This window comes from Saimiri boliviensis, chromosome 8, assembly GCF_048565385.1.
Source record: "Saimiri boliviensis isolate mSaiBol1 chromosome 8, mSaiBol1.pri, whole genome shotgun sequence".
NCBI classification, from domain to species: Eukaryota; Metazoa; Chordata; class Mammalia; order Primates; family Cebidae; genus Saimiri; species Saimiri boliviensis.
The window spans coordinates 103,560,866-103,578,733 of record NC_133456.1 but is presented as its reverse complement, the minus strand read 5'-3'; the positions used below and the strand labels follow the sequence as shown (position 1 = coordinate 103,578,733).

Genomic DNA, 17,868 nt, shown 5'->3' with positions numbered 1-17,868 from the left:
TCTGTTTCTCTTTCCCTCTGTCTCGTTCTCCTGAGAAATGAAAAGACTCATTCACTCCACCCTTGAATTTCAGCAGACGAACCTGGTGAAGACCACTCTGGGGACTGTTTTACTTGAAGTTCATGACCACAAATACCCAACTACACTCAGTCCTGCCTGTTGATGTGTTTTTCTGGCCAGTCCACTCACCACCCCTGCCCCCCGCCCCCCCGCCCAGAGGTCTCTTTCGCGCCTTCCTCGTCCTCAAATCTGCAACAGTTTCTCCCTTCTCCTCATTCTTGGTTAATGATCTTTCTCCTAATTTCATCTGAGAAAATAGCAAGTCTCTAAAAAGACCTTCCCACTACTGCTACCATTAAATCCACCCACTGGTACCCAAATCCTCTGCTTCCTTCCTGTGACAGTGGGTGAACCAACTTAAGAGTCTCTCTGAGCCAACCACTCTGCTCATGCCTGGGGTCCCAGACCCTTGGCCCAACCAAGGACTTTGCGCCTACAATTATCTCTGATCTCCATTGAAGCGTCTTTTGTTTTTCCTTTCTTACCTATAATACCTCCTATTTCAAGAAAAAGAAAAAATGCCTTCCTCCTGCGTCTCTTGGCAGCTATGTTTTCATTTTTCTATTCTATGCCAAAGCAAATCTCCTTGGAAAACTTGGTCCACCCACTGTATCAAATTCTTCACCTCTGTCTCTCTCCTTATTGAACTCATTTCAAACGCTTGACCCAATCCCTCCAGTGACTTCACTTGAGGTGCTATCGTCAGTGGCCTCTACCTGACCAGATCTGATGATCAATTTTCCGTCTTCATCTTACTTGACCTCACCTCTAATGGGCGAGATGCTCTAGGAATCCGTTTTCAGCTCTTCTTTCTTGGGAAATTTCTCAAGGGAATTTCACAAAAGCTCTTGGTTCTACAGACTATCTATATGCCATGTTTATTTCTGTACTCAAACCTCTCTTCTGGACTCTGGAGTTATGTACAAAATTGCCTACTTGACTGTTCCATGTTGATGTCCTATAGCCTTCTCAAAATTAATATCCCCGCAAAAGTATTTTTTTGCTTTCTCCTCTGAGCTTGACCCTGTCTCAGTGTTTCGCTTCTCGGGAAATGGAGCAACCGGGTGAATGTATGCTCAGCCCCATCTCCCTCTTCCAGCTTCCAACTGGATTCATTCCTGGCTTCTTTCTCTCCAATAAGACATCAATCTGCAGGTCAGTTCTGTCACACTGGACTTTAAAAATGTATCCAAAATCTTACCGTTTCTCAAGATGTTCTCCCACTAACGCCTTAGATCAAGCCCTTCTCTCATAGTCTAAAAAATGATCACTGTTTTTCCTCGTGAGCTCTTGGAGTCTCCACACAGCAGACAGAATGCTACTTCTGAGACATAAATCAAGCTAGGTGTCCTTTTCAAAGTCCACCAATGGCTTTCCTCCCAATTAGAAGAAAATCCGGTCTTTGTCGTAACTTGGTGAACCTACGTGATCTGGCCACTCACTGGGCTTCATCCACAGGCACCTTCTTACTGCCTTTTCCATGGGCGAAGTACATTCCTGCCTCGGGGCACTTGCCTGGACCTTTCTTCTGCCATGTTGTCTGAGTCCTTCACTTAATTCACTTTGTTCTGCTCAAAACTCATCTTTCTAAGAGGGCAAAGAGGCCTGCCTACCCTCAATTTTATCTCATTTTTTTTAAAGTTGTCCATTCTAAATGTAGAGGGTGACTAAGTCAGCCATGACTGTGGACGAGTGTCTTTTATTTTGGAAAATTACATATTTCAGGTTTAGGATATATGGATACTTATGACCACCATACAGCCTGGTGTTAGAATCAACACCAATGCAAATTGCTTTTGAAAGAGACAAGATCCATCTTTGGCTGCCTCCGTTTCTGTTTCCTCAGCCCTACCATCTGAAGCCCTTATCCAAATATCCAATACCATGCAGGTTTATGCTCAAGCTGTCACCCAGCTCTGCTCTTAATCCTGAAGTGTCCACGCACCAGAGCTACCTACATACTCTTCTCCCCAGTCTCTGGAACTTCTCATTAGTAGTTAGGTGTTTGCAGGAAAAGCAGTTTGCTTTTACTACAGCTGCAAGCTGAGGTGGGTGGCCTTTCCTTAAGTGTCCTCATCTTTTATTACTTCCAGCTTTATTGGTAAATCCTATGCATCTGTGTTGAGTAGTCTTAAGGTCCTTGCCATCAGATATGTGTCTGAAGCTCATTGATGAGGAACAGTACTCAGTGGGATTGTTTAATGGACACAGAATCCATTCACCGTCTAAAGCTCTGGTTGGGAGCTAGATTTTTGCAGTTCACCAAATCTGGGTTCCAATCCTATTTCTCATGCGTATGAATTTCATAGCCTTAAGCAAGTCTCTCAACTCTGTTTCCTCGTTTGTAACCTGTTCTCACACCATTATAAAGCACTACCTGACAACGGGTAATTTATAAAGAAAAGAGGTTTAATTGACTCACAGTTCCACAGTGTATACAGGAGGCCTGGCTGAGAAGTCATCAGAAAACTTAATATCACGGTGGAAGGGTGAAGGGGAAGCAACCACATCTTACCATGGTCGAACAGGGGAGAGAGAGCGCAAAGAGGGAAGTGCTACACGCTTTTAAACCATCAGATCTCAGAACTCACTACCGCAAGAACAGCAAGGAGGATATCTGCCCCTATGGTCCTATCACCTCCCTCCCCCAACACTGGGAATTACAATTCAATGTGAGATTTGTGTGGGGACACAGAGCCAAACCATATCACGCAGGGATGAAGAGTAATAATCATCTTCATAACTGATAGGAGAATTAAAGGAATAATGCTTACTGGGTGCCTGTATCAGTAGATACTTGTTAATGCTTTTTGTAATTGTTTGTATGATTATTCTTGGATCAAGCCAAATATTTAAGGAATTAGTGATCTTATCTAGCCTATTCTCTCTCTCTGACTACATTATTTTGCTGAATGTTGCTGTGGTGGGAAACCTTTAGCTTCCCCTGATAATCATTCTTAAGAAGCTTCTTTTCAGAACCCACTGCGGCATTTACCGGAAGGAATTTTACACAATTTTCCTTTTTATGGGGCCTCCAGGCGAAATCGGTGTCTGGTGTTAGTGCCAAACAGATTCGTTCTTCTGAGCATTTGGTTTATTTTAAGCTGATGGATGGTAAATTATGTAACCGACCGAGTTTCCCTTTTTGAGTTGGCTGCCTGAAAGCTTACAGCCAGATCTATGGCTCATTGGTAGGAAGTACTTCCATTATTATGGGATGCACTTTGAGCCCTGTTACTGCATTTTGTGTTGCCATCTTTGCTTTCCTTTTTTTCTCTTGATCCCTCTTCTCTGACATTTAAATGTCCTTTGAAAATTTATCCTTGTCAATTGCCTTAAATTATTTCTGAGGCAAGGTAAGGATGTGTAGCTATAGGTAGATGAAGTATGGTTTTAAATAATTTGTCATAGTGCCGATATTTAAGAGGGGCTTAATTTTTAGAAGATACCTGTGGCCTAAAATAACATTCCAATTGGTAAAATTTCTGACTTTGCAAGAAAGGGGAAGGAAAAAGTATAAGGTGGGAATGTTTTTGCAGAAGGGTGATTTGGGAAGCTGCTAGAAGGGAAACCCATGAAAGGTAGGCTGATGATGGCTCGGGACGGGAAAGTGTCTTTTGTATGATTGGATTGGTTAATTAATATGTGATCCTCCAGGGTCAGCTTATAAAATTAATCTTTACCTTTCAATGGGAAGGTAGGAAGAGGTTTAAAGCCACTGGCTCAGGCATCAAACACCTGGATAGAAATCTTGACTCTGCCATTGTCTTGAGCAACTTACTTGACTTCACAGGGTCTCAGTGTCTTCATTCATGAAATGGAGATGAAGGGCTCATGGTCTGTCAGCCTCAGCGTCCCAAAATGCTGAGATTACAGGCATGAACCGTTGTGCCTGCCCCATTTTGTTGTTTTTGTTTGTACTAGAAAGTATAGGTTCTCAAATGGCTTTTGTTAGGAGAGAATCAGAGAGGAAAAGAAAAAGAATATTTGAGAAGTATTGCTGTGGGTTATAGGATCCTGTGTTGCATTCTTCGAGCTATGCAATTAAAGACTGCATTCGACTTTCAAGTTTTTGTTGCGAGATTGCATTCCTTTAAGTATGACTGGGCTATCAGAGAACTGGGATTTATTAGGGTTACACAAATCTTGAACGTAGCAAGTGTAGTCTACCTCAATAAACCAAAATATGTTTTTAATTTGTCATTGAGGTTTCGTGTGCATTCCATGATTGTTAGTAATTTCAGAAATGTGACTTCTTCCCTAGTTACATTGCCTGTAGTTATCTTATTTACTTCTCCTGCTATCTGTGTATAGGTGGTAAATAAACAAATGTTGCCACTCCGATTACTGAGAAAAACAATGATTAATTGTTGGTCCGAAAAACAAAAAACTTCAGTAGATCAAAAGAGAACCCAGACACTTTGGTGAGAAATAAAGGAAAATTAGAGAAAGGTTTTCAGTTCTGTAGAAGTTGGAATGAAATAGAGTGATGTGTTTTGGTGGCTAAAGAAGTGGAGTTCAATGGAAGATGCATCAACCAGGTGGAGATTTTGTTCAAGACTAAGGAGAGAAATGAGGACTGGACCAAGAAATAGAAGAAAACTGGTACTGACATGAAAATAAAGGTTTATCACAGATTAGACTACAGGAGACTGAACTTCAGAAATGCATGGAAATGTCCAGGATGGAGAGAAGATGGGAACATGTGTGTATTACACTGGGTTTCATTTTCTGTTTTCTGTACTTGCATTTACTTACTTGAATTGCTCAATATCTAATACATTTATTCATTTTCCTTATCTCCCATCTTCGCCTCCTTAGCACAAGACCTCTCTTTTGCTTGGATAAAAATACTTTCTAACTGGTCTCCCTGGCTTCTCTCTAGCTGTCCTCCAATCTGTCTTCAACTCTACTGCCAAAGTGGATTTTAAATGGTACAAATCTGATTATGCCTCTTGAGGGAAAGAAATCCCACTGCTCTTAGTAGAAAGAGAAAAGATCCCCAGCATGGCCCTGATGATCTTGCAGTCACCTGGCTCTCTAACCTCATTTTCTCCTCTCTCTCTTGCTTTATTCTCCAGCTTCTTAAACTCAGCCTTCTCCCTTGTACTACAAAGACCTTTGTAAATAATACCTTCCCTCTCCCTGCCTTATCTCCCCTGCATTTGGCTAACTCCTTCCCACCCTTTAGACCTCAGCTCAGGTAGCAGTGCCCCAGAGACACCTTTTCTGACTCTTCTAATTCTTGAAGATGTCAGCCTGCCCTGCAGTTTCATAGTATTCTGTACTTTCATGCAAACATCTTACTAGCTTGTAATTATATGCTTATGTCATTATTTGATTCAAATTGCCTTGCCCCGTGGATTTTAAGCTCCTGCAAGGCAAGGACCTTAGTTGTTTTACTTGTTATTTTCCTTCTGGTGCCCAGCAGAGACGTGCTCTTGATGAGCAGCACTCAGTTGATACTGTGGACTGAATGGATGAATAGAGATGGTTGGTCCTTTTTTTTGTTTTTGCTTAAACTAGCAAAAGAGTTTTTGGTCAACTTAAGGACACTAGGCTCTTCATGGCTTACTATGAAGGGAGAGTCGAATGAATATATGAGCAAGTATCTGTCGGAGGAGGGGACGCTTCCTTCCTAAAAGCACAGCCACAGAAGAGCCAGAAGCAGTCAACTCTGACAAGACAATTTTCGTTCCGCTACAGAAGGCTCCTTTAGATCTTCCATTTTTTTTTTACTATCAAAGAGTTCTCTTCTAGGAGGAAGCACTTCCTCTGATGTTTAACTTTGACTGTGTTCTTGCCACTCCTGACTAATAGTCATGTAAGAAGTGAGTAGTAAAGAAACATGAATCTTCGTACTCTCTAAAGACTGACCAGAGATAAATCCCTTGGATTAAAATATATATGCATATATGGCATTGAAACGATCTACATTTCTCTTTGATTACTTTTCATCTGTTGATTTTGTCATTGTGCTTCTCCTTGTCGCTTTTCAATATTTTTCTCTTAAGATAGCTCATATTATAACAAAATAGCTAATTTAGCAATTCATTAGGTTTGTAATTTAGCTACATGAGCCAAGCAGCTAGTTTTTATTGACTTTATTTGATTTGATTATTTAGTAAAGGAACAGTTATCACAGACAAGTATACAAGCTCAAAAGCTTCCAATTTCTGCTGCTGTCGAACTATTAAGTGCAGTGAAGCAATCTCGGCTCACTGCAGGTCTCCGCCTCCTGGGTTAAAGAAATTCCCTGCCTCAGCCTCCCATGTGGCTGGAACTACAGGTGCACACCACCACGCCCGGCTAATTTTTTGTATTTTAATAGACATGGGGTTTCGCCGTGTTGGCCAGGATGGTCTCGATCTCCTGATCTCATGACCCGGCTGCCTCGGCCTCCCAAAGTGCTGGGATTACAGGCATGAGCCACCACACCTGGTCCCGACCAGGTTTTTATAGACTCAACAGTCTGGATATTTTTTCCTACTTTTTAATAAAACAATAGCTATTTTCACATTTAAAAGTTTCAGTCATTCTGTATGTACCACCAGATCAACTCTAAACTCTTTGCTGTGTTGTTCAGCGTAGTCCCAGTCTGGGTTCCTGATTCTCCACTCCACTCTTGCCTTTTCTTTTTCCCCTCTCCCACTCCCCCGCCTCCTCCACACACTTGGATTTGTAAATTCATCATTCATTCCAGAAACACTTTGAGGTGCTTTTAAAATACACTTTTAGGCCACGTACGGTGGCTCCTACTTCTAGTCCCAGCACTTTGAGAGGCCAAGGTAGGTGAGATGCATGAACTCAAGAGTTTAAGACCAGCCTGGGAACACGGCAAAACCCTGTCTTTACAAAAAGTACAAAAATTAGCTGCGCCTGTTGGCACATGCCTGTAATCCTAACTACTTGGGAGGCTGAAGGGGCAGGATCGCCTGAGCCTAGAAAGTTGAGGTTGCAGGGGCTGAGGTTGCACCACTGCACTCCAGCCAGGGTGACAGAGCGAGACCCTGTGTCAAAAAATTAATAATAATACAAGTTTAGCATCTATAATTGAAATCAGAGTAAAAGTGCCAATGTCGGAGTTAATGTCTCTTTCTTGGTGCAGTCTAAATATAAGCACTTTTGGGCCCGTAAGGCAGTGCCCCAGTCCTAAGGACTTGGGTCTGTCTTGTTGCTCTCCTCTCCTGAATGTGCAGCTTTCTTCTCGTTATAAGAGGCTGTCCCAGGTCTCAGCAGTGGCACGTGACTTGAGTATTGGCACATGGCATTTCTGTATCTTCCCATTGACCAGAATCAATCTAGTCTCGTAGCCATCCAAGGTGCAAGAAAAGCTGGGACATTCATCTTAGCCCAGCAGCCAATGTCCATTTCTGTTACCATGAATGAAGTAAAGAATGGATAAAGGGGGCCAACTATGAATCTCTGTCATACCTACTGTGTTTCAGTACTGTGCTAAGTGCTAGGGATAGAGATAGAGATGGAATCTGGGGGAGAACTGAGTTTAGAATGAGGACTTTGGGTGGATCCCTGTTGTCTGAAGATACCATTCTTCATATACAGTCTATGTAAACACAATTGGTTCTGTGTATTCTCTGTATGTAATTGTCTGTGCTTTTGCATTTTCTGCCCATTGCCTGGGATTCTTTCTCCCTCTGCCTAACACTGGATGCAGTTCTGTCCACTCTGCAAAGGCTAGCCTGAGTGTCCTCATCTTTGTGAAGCCTCTCTTGTTCCTTCCAGGGATGGTTAGGAGTTGTTTTCTTGGTGTTCCCATTGCTCTTAAACACTGTCTTCTCTTCTCTCTGTTTTTTTGAGATGGAGTCTCCCTCTGTCACCCAGGCTGGAGTGCAGTGGCGTGATCTTTGCTCACTGCAACCTCTGCCTCTCAGATTCAAGCGATTCTCCTTCTTCAGCCTCTCGAGTAGCTGGGATTACAGGCGTGCACCACCACACTCAGCTAATTTTTATATTTTTAGTAGAGACAGGGTTTCACCATGTTGGTCAGGCTGGTCTTGAACTCCTGACCTCAGGTGATCCACCCACCTCAGCCTCCCAAAGTGCTGGGATTATAGGCATGAGTCACCATGTCCAGCCTCCTCAGTTATTATAAGTGTCTGGAGGAATACATGGATTGCACTTTATTCACTTCATATCCCCCAGCACCTTTGCACAGGACTGAGCAAACAGAAGGTGCTCCATAAATGTTTGCCGAATCAAATTAGTTAGTGCTTGGCATCCTTGTGGATTCTTGAATGACAGGGTGGGTGGAATCTTTAATGAATGGGAGAATCTCTCTTATACTGTGTATAAAAATACCATAGTTAATAAAAAGTTAAGAGAATTCCAAATCAAATTCAGAATCATAGAAGAGATAGAGTGTTTCCCCAGTGTTTTTATCTTATTCTAACTTTAAGCTAATTTTTATTCTTTATTCAGTTATTCTAGTAACTGTGTGGTGACAGAAGGGATGAAGAGGCCTTAAGAAAAAAACTTGAATTTGAATGATGTGTTCTTTCATATTACTTACTGTTCTTCTCACTCAAGTTTCTTTAAAAAATCAAATTGAAGTCCTATCCTACTGAGAATATATCTTGTATGCCTTGGAAAATGGTGAAGGCTTTTTTTTTTCCAGGATTTACTTCAAGAGCCAATTTGCAGTGTAATTCAGAAATTTTGTTTTACTCTAAGTTTCTGATGTAACCACTAAGGGGTCCTATTGTCTATCTATAGATTATCTGTTATCTTCCTTTTGGACCTTCAGATCCACAAAGGATTAATTAATATATGGTAAGACCACATTTTCACAGACTGTGTAGATTGTATAAATCACAGGGTTTAAATTATGCTCTTGCTTACATTACTGATAAAGAAAACATGGAATCATGTGGGGTCCCAGTTTATCAGTCAAATAAGGATATTAAGCTAAAGCAGAAATTTTTTTCACCTTTATCAGCCTCTTAGACTATTAATAATAATATAAAATTGTTGCTTTGAGTCATAGATTTTAAGGCCAGATGGTGGCTCACACTTGTAATACTAGCACTTTGGGAGGCTGGAGCAGGATAATGGCCTAAAGCCAGGAGTTTGAGATCCAGCCTGGGCAACAAAGTAAGACCCCTGTCTGTAAAAAAAAAAAAAAAAAAAAAAAAAAAAAAAAATTTAATTAGGCTGGGCACGGTGGCTCACACCCATAATCTCAGCACTTTGGGAGGCTAAGGTGGGCAGATCACTTGAGTCTGAGAGTTCAAGACCAGCCTAGCCAACATAATGAAACTCCATCTCTACTAGAAAACAAAAAAATAAAAACTACAAAATGTAGCCAGGGGTGGTGGCGCACACCTGCTGTCCCAGCGACTCAGGAGGCTGAGGCCTGAAAATTGCTTGAACCTGGGAGGCAGAGGTGTCAGTGGGCTGAGATCGTGCCACTGCACTCCAGCCTGCATGACAGAGTGAGACTCTGTCTCAAAAAGAGAAGAAGCGTTCCATATTTAAAAAAAAAAAAGAGAGAGAGAGAGAGAGAAATTAGCTAGGTGTGGTGGCATGGACCTACAACCCTACCTACTTAGGAGGCTGAAGTGGGAGGATTGCCTGAGCCCAAGAGTTCAAGGCTGCAGTGAGGTATGACTGCACCAGTGCACTTCAGCTTGGGCGATAGAATGAGACCCTATCTCTATAAATAAATAGCCTTAAGAAAATACTGAAAAAGTGTTGAGAATTAATTATCTTTTATTTTCCCAGGGACCTAAAGAACAAAGTGGTGGTTAATCTGTGATATGACATCATTAACATATCTTCTTAGGTCTCCACAGAATATGGAGTGACTTGGACATGGGGGCACATTTGGATCAATAGCTATGACACACTGAAGTGTTTTATAAGTCATTGCATATTAGAACGGCTGATATCATACAAATGAACAGCTGAATCTCCACGTGTCTTAATGATGCATCTTTTTCGGTGTGACATGTACAAGGTCTTGGGGGAAAATATTAGGATCAGCTCAGTCCCTGAAAACCGGGTCTTTAGGGAAAGATCTAAATAATAGCTTACAAAGAGTATTGACTTGGGAGCTTTCCCACTTGGAAGGCAGCCTTACGTTGTTCATTACATCTAAATCGTAGGTGGTATGTGATCTAATGAATTAATGAGGTCTGAGTCTGATCAAGTTCGCCTTCCAGAGTTATGTTTATTTAACGTGCTTTAACCCAGAAAATGAATCTTTGCCGGTGAGCACCAAACAACTGCGCGCCGCAGTGCTGGAGCGAGTCGGGTCCTGAGGCCACTCCGGCGATCCTCCTTACAATTCATGTGAAATACCTACTGCAGGACAAAGCATCTGACCGTTTGGAGGATGCTTCTGTAGTCCTAGGAATCCACAGTGAATTAGAGTCTAGACTCAGTCATTTTTCAGGGTCAGGGGAGGAGGGAGAAGTAGCAAATCAGATATGCCCAAAACGTTACAGAGGTAACAGTGAATCCAGGATGCTGCTGTCAGCCTGTGCATTGTGAAGAAGGCAATCATAGCCGAGCAGCCGCGGGAGCAGGAGCAGCAGCGTTCTAAGCAGCAGTCATATAAACAGCAGCAGGAATAGGCCTCCTCCTTTTTAAAAGCAGAATACTGCAGGGTCGTGAAATGCAAGATTCTCAGATGTTTGAACATCTCCCGAGTTGAGAATGGCTACTGTAAAAGCGTCACCAAGAAACTCTGATGATCTGGACAGTCCTAACTCTGTGTTAGCAATACTTACTTCTGGAAAATTAATGCTACTTCTTGTAGATTTCTGCAAATAGGAAACCCCCTTGAAGAAGATCTCAAATTACTCACCCCCCCCCCTCAAAAAAAAAGACAAACAGGAGAGAACAAAGTTTTGGCATGCCTGCAGGAACGGTGGCTTTTTTAGAAACTACCTAGGAGGCAGAAGCTAAGTGATTTGCTCATGCCTCTTACCTGGGAGTAGAAGGTGGGAAGAAATGGACCGAGGCTGTGACGGGAAGACAAGGCACAGTGCAGCTTGGTGAAGCCACACGCTGACTGCGTTCTGCCCCCTCTTCATGCAGTGCTGCGGGCTGGTGCATCGCCGGCGAGTACGGGTGTCCTATGTAAGTTTCTATTGCTGTAGAATTGCAGCTGGGAGCTGAAAATACTATTCGTGTCTGTCTGGTGCATGTTGCCTCTTTCGGCTGTTTTTAATCCCTGTGCTGAACCAACCAGACAGTTGATCATTTCGTACCCGGAGTTTTCAAGGAATCTAAGGTATAGGAGATTCTGAGATATTTTCCCCCACCCAGAGATGTTTTTATCTATCTTTTGTGCCTTATGACTTTGATAAGGTTGGAAATCAGTTGCACAGGGATGGGTTTGAGAAGACCATTGTCTCAGAGATTTGTCTCATTCAAACCAGTTGATATTCTCTGTCACCTAGAGTAGTCCTGTTTTCATATTTGAATGATGGCATGGTGGGGGGGGGGGAGAAATACTATGAAGTTTGACAAATTATAGATAGGCACAGAGGCTAACACGAAATCCTATTTTGAGCCGCTTCAGAAAAATAGTAGATAATAATCACTGGATTGATGACACAGCTGTTGCAACAGCTTTATCATCCTGTGACTCTTTCACTGAAATAGCCCTTCTTTCCCGGCCCTGCTGTGTTTTGCAAAATGGCTGTCTGAGTATTAAATTCTACAAGGCAGGCTCACACAAATATTGAAGTATCGCTACTTAACATGATTGGATGCTAATTGAAATATGCTGTGCCGTACACTCGCCGGGCAGCTCCGAGCAAGCGCTGGCTTGATTTCCTACTCCTTTTGCGTGCAGCCACTGTGTTTTCAGGGAGGGATGTGAAAGGGAACAGGAGGTTTATGCAGGCTGGGCAAACTGCAGTGCTGAATTGCTTAACACTGGTTTAACATTCCTGGCTGCAAAACAAATGGAAAATTGACAAAGAAAGCTAATCGATACTTCAAGTATTGAAGGTAAAGGAACCCATGACCTTGGAAAATGGGCCACAAAAGGAGATATATGTGAGACTTCCAGGACAAACAAGGTCAAAATCTGATATGAGATCAGTAATAAAGTTGGAAATGGTGAGGGGGTGGGGTGGGAGGGTCAGGAAGGGATAACCATACGGTCAGATCTTATTCAATTTGATTAAATAAAAGCGTGAAAAACCTCCTTCATGTAAAGGTTTTTGTCATTGTTACGTATTTGGTGCCATTTGTCTTTTGAATGCAACAGTTGACATATCAGAAATCAATGGAATAGTGAGGTGACCAGCCAAGATTTCCAAAGCCAGTGTCTGCAGGGCTAGATGGTTTTTATCCAATCAAAAAACTAATTGCTTTTTAAATACAATTTGGGAATAAGTGTTATAAACTTTTTAGAGTATAAGATTAGCCACTTAAAGAAAACCTTAAGTTAAAAACAAAAATCATTTCAATTTAAAAAAAACCATAGTTTCTAGAATAATGAAGAGTGAGAATTACTTAGCTTTATGTGTCTCTGTTTATTCTTGTATGATGAATTAGAAGAAACCCGTGGTTATGTGTGCCTATTGAATACAGAAATTCTGAAATAAGGCCTCCAACAAAGCAACAAATTTTTACCCTAGTTATTTTAGTTCTTTTCCTTACATCAAACATGTAAATAAATAGAAGAGGCGGAGAAATCTGGATTTTTGAAGTCTTGACTGAAAGATACAGAGACTTGGTTCGTCTGCTTATTCTCCAATGTTTTTACCCTGTGTTTTGGATAAAGTACCAGAAAATATATAGCACAAATGTCTTTTAAAGATAAAAGAAATGCATACCCTTGGTCACTAGAAATAAATTTTTCTTTCCTTTAGAGTGTTTCTCTCTTAGGAAGCCTAGCCTCGAAGCCACCTGCTGCTGTTTTAACCTCTCTTCTTTGACACTTTATGGATTGCAGCTTTCTCTATACATGGCCAACCCAGAGTGGAAGATACACTAAATCTGAAACCAGTTTTTTTCCTTGGAGGAAGAGAACCCGCTGTGCATCTGTCTGTGACAGAGACTTTTGATTTGTCCGCAAAGCAGATGAGTCTTGAGGTTGCTCGTTGAATTCAAAGGGCAGCCAGACCCCTGTGTGTTGCTAGTGATTAGGACCTTGTCACATTGGTTGGGCTGTCCTGGTGTCCCTTCTCAAAATCTGTTGTCAATTTCAAGGAATGACAGTTGAGATAATACTCAAACTAAATTTCAATATGTGTATACATACATGTATGTCTGTATCTGTTTGATATAATTCTATACAGAATATATTTTTGATATAATACAAATCAGTTGATAAATAGGCATCTATGTGTGCATGTATCTTAATCTTTCACTAGTTCTTATACCTTTTTTCTTTTTAGTATGACAGCTTTCTTAAGAATTCCTCCTACTCAAACATTGTCTCTCAGAAAGAATAGGAAAGTTATGTGGGTTTCAAAGAAAGTTATATGCATATGCCATAGTTCTTTATTTCTAGGTTTTTACCTTTCTAAGCTGTTGCTTTTATTAGGTTCCCTCCCCTCACTTGTTTAACGTTCCCTTCAGATTCAAAACCTCTCTGAGCAGCGGGCTCCCAGAAGGAGGCTGTAGGCTGTATCTCTCTCTTGCTCTTCAAGACTCAATGCAGAAGCCTTTTATTCTTGACATAATTATTGATGTTCAATATCTAGTCTTCATTCTTTCGTTTACTCCTAACCATCATTCTTTTAGAACTTGGCTTTACAGCTCAGAAGTAATTCCTGTGTTTACCTAAACTGTCTTGCTATTTCATTAAGGACATGAAAATCTGCGAGCTGAATAAATACTCTTAAATTTAAAAGGACTTGTAAACATGGTAAGCTCAGTGTGCATTTCTGTGAAACACTTCTGAAGTATTGACATTTGCATGCTTTGGGGAGCAGAGATACTAACTCTTCTTGGTAAGCTTTTTAAAAAATGTTTTAATTTTTTGAGCACATAATAGGTGTATATATTTACAGGGTGCTTGAGGTGTTTGAATACTAGTATGCAATGCATAATAATTCCGTCGTGGAATATTGGGTATCCATCCCCTTAAGCATTTGTTCTTTGAGTTATAAACAATCCAATTATACCCTTTTGGCTATTTTAAAATATATAATTGTTGAAGTATAACGTACATGAGAAAAGTAGGGGAAGGAGTTGTAAGTGTTGAGCTTGAAGAATGTTCTCAAAGCGAACAGGCCTGTGTGACCAACACTCAAAGAAGCCAGGCGTTGTGAGCTCCCTTCTCCCTTCCAATTCCAGCTGCCCCCTGCCTCTCCCAGGGTACCCACTAATCTGACTTAGAACATTGTGGGTTGGCTTTTTCCTGTTTCTGAATTGTATTCAAATGAACTCAAACAGCATGTACTCTTTCCCCATCCAGCTTGTGTTGCTCATCATTGTATTCATGATATTTTATTTTATTTATTTTTGAGACAGAATCTCGCTCCGTTGCCCAGGCTAGAGTGCAGTGGCATGATCTCAGCTCACTGCAACCTCCGCCTCCTGGGTTCAAATGAGTCTCCTGCCTCAGCCCCCTGAGTAGCTGGGACTAGAGGCACATGTCACCATGCTTGGTTTCACCATGTTAGCCAGGATGGGCTCTAACTCCTGACCTTGTGATCCACCCACCTCAGCCTCCCAAAGCGCTGGGATTACAGGTGTGAGCCACTGTGCCCAGCCTGTATTCATGATATTAATCCATGTAGCTACACATGGTTGAGGTAGTAGTTTCTTGTGCTCACGACTGTATAGTATTCCATTGTATGGCTTTACTATGACTTAGTGATCCATTCTACTGTTGATGGGCATTTGGGTAGTTTGCAGTTTGGGGCAATCATAAATAGTACTGTTATAAACAGTTGGGACATGCCATATTGTGAACATTTATGAATGCATTTCTGTTGGATGCAAATCAAGGAATGCAATTGCCAAGTCATAGGGTACAGTGTAAATACATTGTGCTTAAGTAGAAGCTGGTCAACAGCTTTCTGAAACGTCGGATCAATGTTCGCTCCCACCTGTGTGCCTTGCCTACACCTAGTATTGTCATTTGCATTTTAGCTTGTCTGGTGAGTATGTCGAAGTATCCCATTATGGCTTTGCTGTGCATTTCCCTGATAACTAATGAAGTCAAGCACCTTTTCATATATTTATTGACCATTTAGCCATCTTCTTTTTTTTTTATCTTTTCTTTTTTTTTTTTTTTTTAGAAAGAGTGTCACTGTGTCACCCAGGATGGAGTGTAATGGCACAATCTCAGCTCACTGCAACCTCCGCCTCCTAGTTTCAAGCAATTCTCCTGCCTCAGCCTCTTGAGTAGCTGGGACTAGAGGCGCCCATCACCACGCCTGGCTAATTTTTGCATTTTTAGTAGAGATAGGATTTCACCATGTTGGCTAGGCTAGTGTTGAACTCCTGACCTGCCCATCTTGGCCTCTCAAAGTGCTATGGTTACATGCATGAGCCATCACGCCTGGCCATTTGGCCATCTTCTTTTGTGAATTACCTGTTCAAGTATCTTGCTTCTTTTTATCTTAGGTCACCTGTCTTTGGAGGTATTTTCCTTCAGAAAAGAACTGGCAAGGAGAAAAGCACCTGGTGTTTAGCATAACAAAATCATGAAGGACAATGTTACAGAGAGAAAGAGATACAAATGGAATCAGACTTAACCTGGGTTTGAATTTTGATATACTCATTAATTTATTGTGTGATAGTGGAGTGCTTTTCTTTCCTTGAGCCTCAGTTTTCTCATCCATAAATTAGGATAATAGTGTAATTTCAAAGGTTTATTGTGGGAATTAAGAGGAAATAATGTTTGTGCGCACTTCCTTCTGGCCTGATATGTAGCTGTTTTTCAAAAACGAGTAGTCACTGTGATAAGAGATCATGAAGCAGAGAAACTTCCTGTCTTCTTTGTTCTTGCCTGTGTTAATTACTAACTACTAATAGTCTTGAAAAGCTTCAGTAAATGAGTAGATACTGGAAAGTGACATAGTCCAGATATTACTGATCTCTTATAAGATCACCATAGTACATGATCACTTTGAGCTTGCAGGGAATTTAAATATCACCCAATGTCATTGCATTTGTATATATAGTATAACTTAAGCAACTTGGTATTCTAGTTAAATTCTGATTGTTACAATTACCTAAATGCACATTCACATAGTCCTTCAAAGTTTACAAAGTACCTTTATGCCCACGATTTCATTTGACATTACAGCGATCACTAGGGGTAGGCAAAAGAAGTGATGATACTTCATTTTATAGATGAGAAAACTTCAGATCAGAGAAATACCCTGTACTGCCAAAGGCCCCAAAGTCTGAGGATGGTCAAGCTGAGGTTCAAGCTGAAATTGACTCTTATTTCATGTATGGTGCTCTGTTCATTTTGTTTGGAATGTCTTTCCAAGTTGAAATAATGGGATTAGAAATAAATTTAATTAACATGAAAATGTTGTAGTGCTTCTGGGTATAAAAATCAATTATCTCTGGGCTAGAGAAGTGCTGAAGTGCCAGTTCACAGAGATTTCTGGTTAGCAGAGTGTAGGTAATACACTTTTTTAAAAATTGTGGCTTTTCACTCATAATTTATACTTTTCACAAGTGATCAGAATTGTTCTGCCAGTTAAAATAAGTGTGAGCAGGCTGGGCATGGTGGCTCACATCTGTAATCCCAGCACTTTGGGAGGCCAAGGTAAGTAGGTTACTTGAGGTCAGGAGTTCAGGACCAGCCTGGCCAACAGGGTGAAACCCCGTCTCTACTGAAAATACAAAAAATTAGCTGGGCATGGTGGCGCAGGATTGTAATCCCAGCTACTCGGGAGGCTGAGGTGGGAGAATCACTGGAACCGCAGAGGTCGAGACTGCAGTGAGCCAAGGTCATGCCACTGTACTTCAGCCTGGGTGACTGAGTAATACTCCATCTCAAAAATAAAATAAAATAAAATAAGTTTGAGCTATATACTTATATATGCTTTCGGAAATATATTTTAATGGTAAATTATTTTTAAAGGCACGTGTGTGTGTATGTGTATATATATATATATATTTGTATATGTGTGTATTTATACTATATATGTATATATGTATATTTGTGTGTGTGCATGTATCTGTCTCATTAAATCACTCAGAGCTTTTCCAGATATGTCTTAAGATCTCCTTTAAGGATGATATTTGGCTTTTAAGACCTGTATCTCTTCATGTCAAGTTCATATATGTATTTTGGTAACAGATTGCTAACTTTTCTTACTTGGAACTGCGTGTGTTTTTATTAGCAGTAGCTTTTAATATTGGCCATGTTAAAATCCTTAAATTTTTCAGAGCTTTAGATTTGGCTGTAATTAAAAACCTCCAATACATAATGACATTTTATTAAAAGAAGATAAGAGGCCAGGTATGGTGGCTCGCTCCTGTAATCCCAGCACTTTGGGAAGCCAAGGTGGGTGGATCACCTGAGGTCAAGATTTCAACACCAGCCTGACCAGCATGGTGAAACCCCATTTCTACTAAAAATAAAAAAATTAGTGAGGCGTGGTGGTGAGCACCTGTAATCCCAGTTACTCGGGAGGCTGAAGCATGAGAATCACTTGAACCCAGGAGATGGAGGTTACAGTGAGCCGAGATCACGCCACTGCACTTCACCTTGGGTGACAGTGTGAGACTCTGTCTCAAAAAAGAAAATAAGGTAAACTTTTCTGTAAACATTAAGGAGTACAGATGCAGGAAAATGAAGTTAAGTTGGTGGTTGGCAACCGCTGGGTGTGTGTAGAGAATGAGCTTGTC

The 17,868-nt window shown here is 41.1% G+C and overlaps 1 protein-coding gene across 5 annotated transcripts in view; it reads left to right on the top strand.

The window, feature by feature from the left end:
- Positions 1 to 17,868, top strand: part of CACNB2 (calcium voltage-gated channel auxiliary subunit beta 2) — a 399,597-nt gene that overhangs the window by 113,819 nt on the left and 267,910 nt on the right. Inside the window, exon 1 of one of the 5 annotated variants that reach the window (XM_074404962.1) lies at positions 479 to 11,163. The exons of the other annotated variants lie outside the window; for them this stretch is intronic. Coding sequence (XP_074261063.1) covers positions 11,116 to 11,163 — 48 coding nt within the window. The 5' untranslated portion in view covers positions 479 to 11,115. Of the gene's footprint in view, positions 1 to 478; positions 11,164 to 17,868 lie in introns of those variants that run through there. 5 annotated transcript variants of the gene reach the window in all.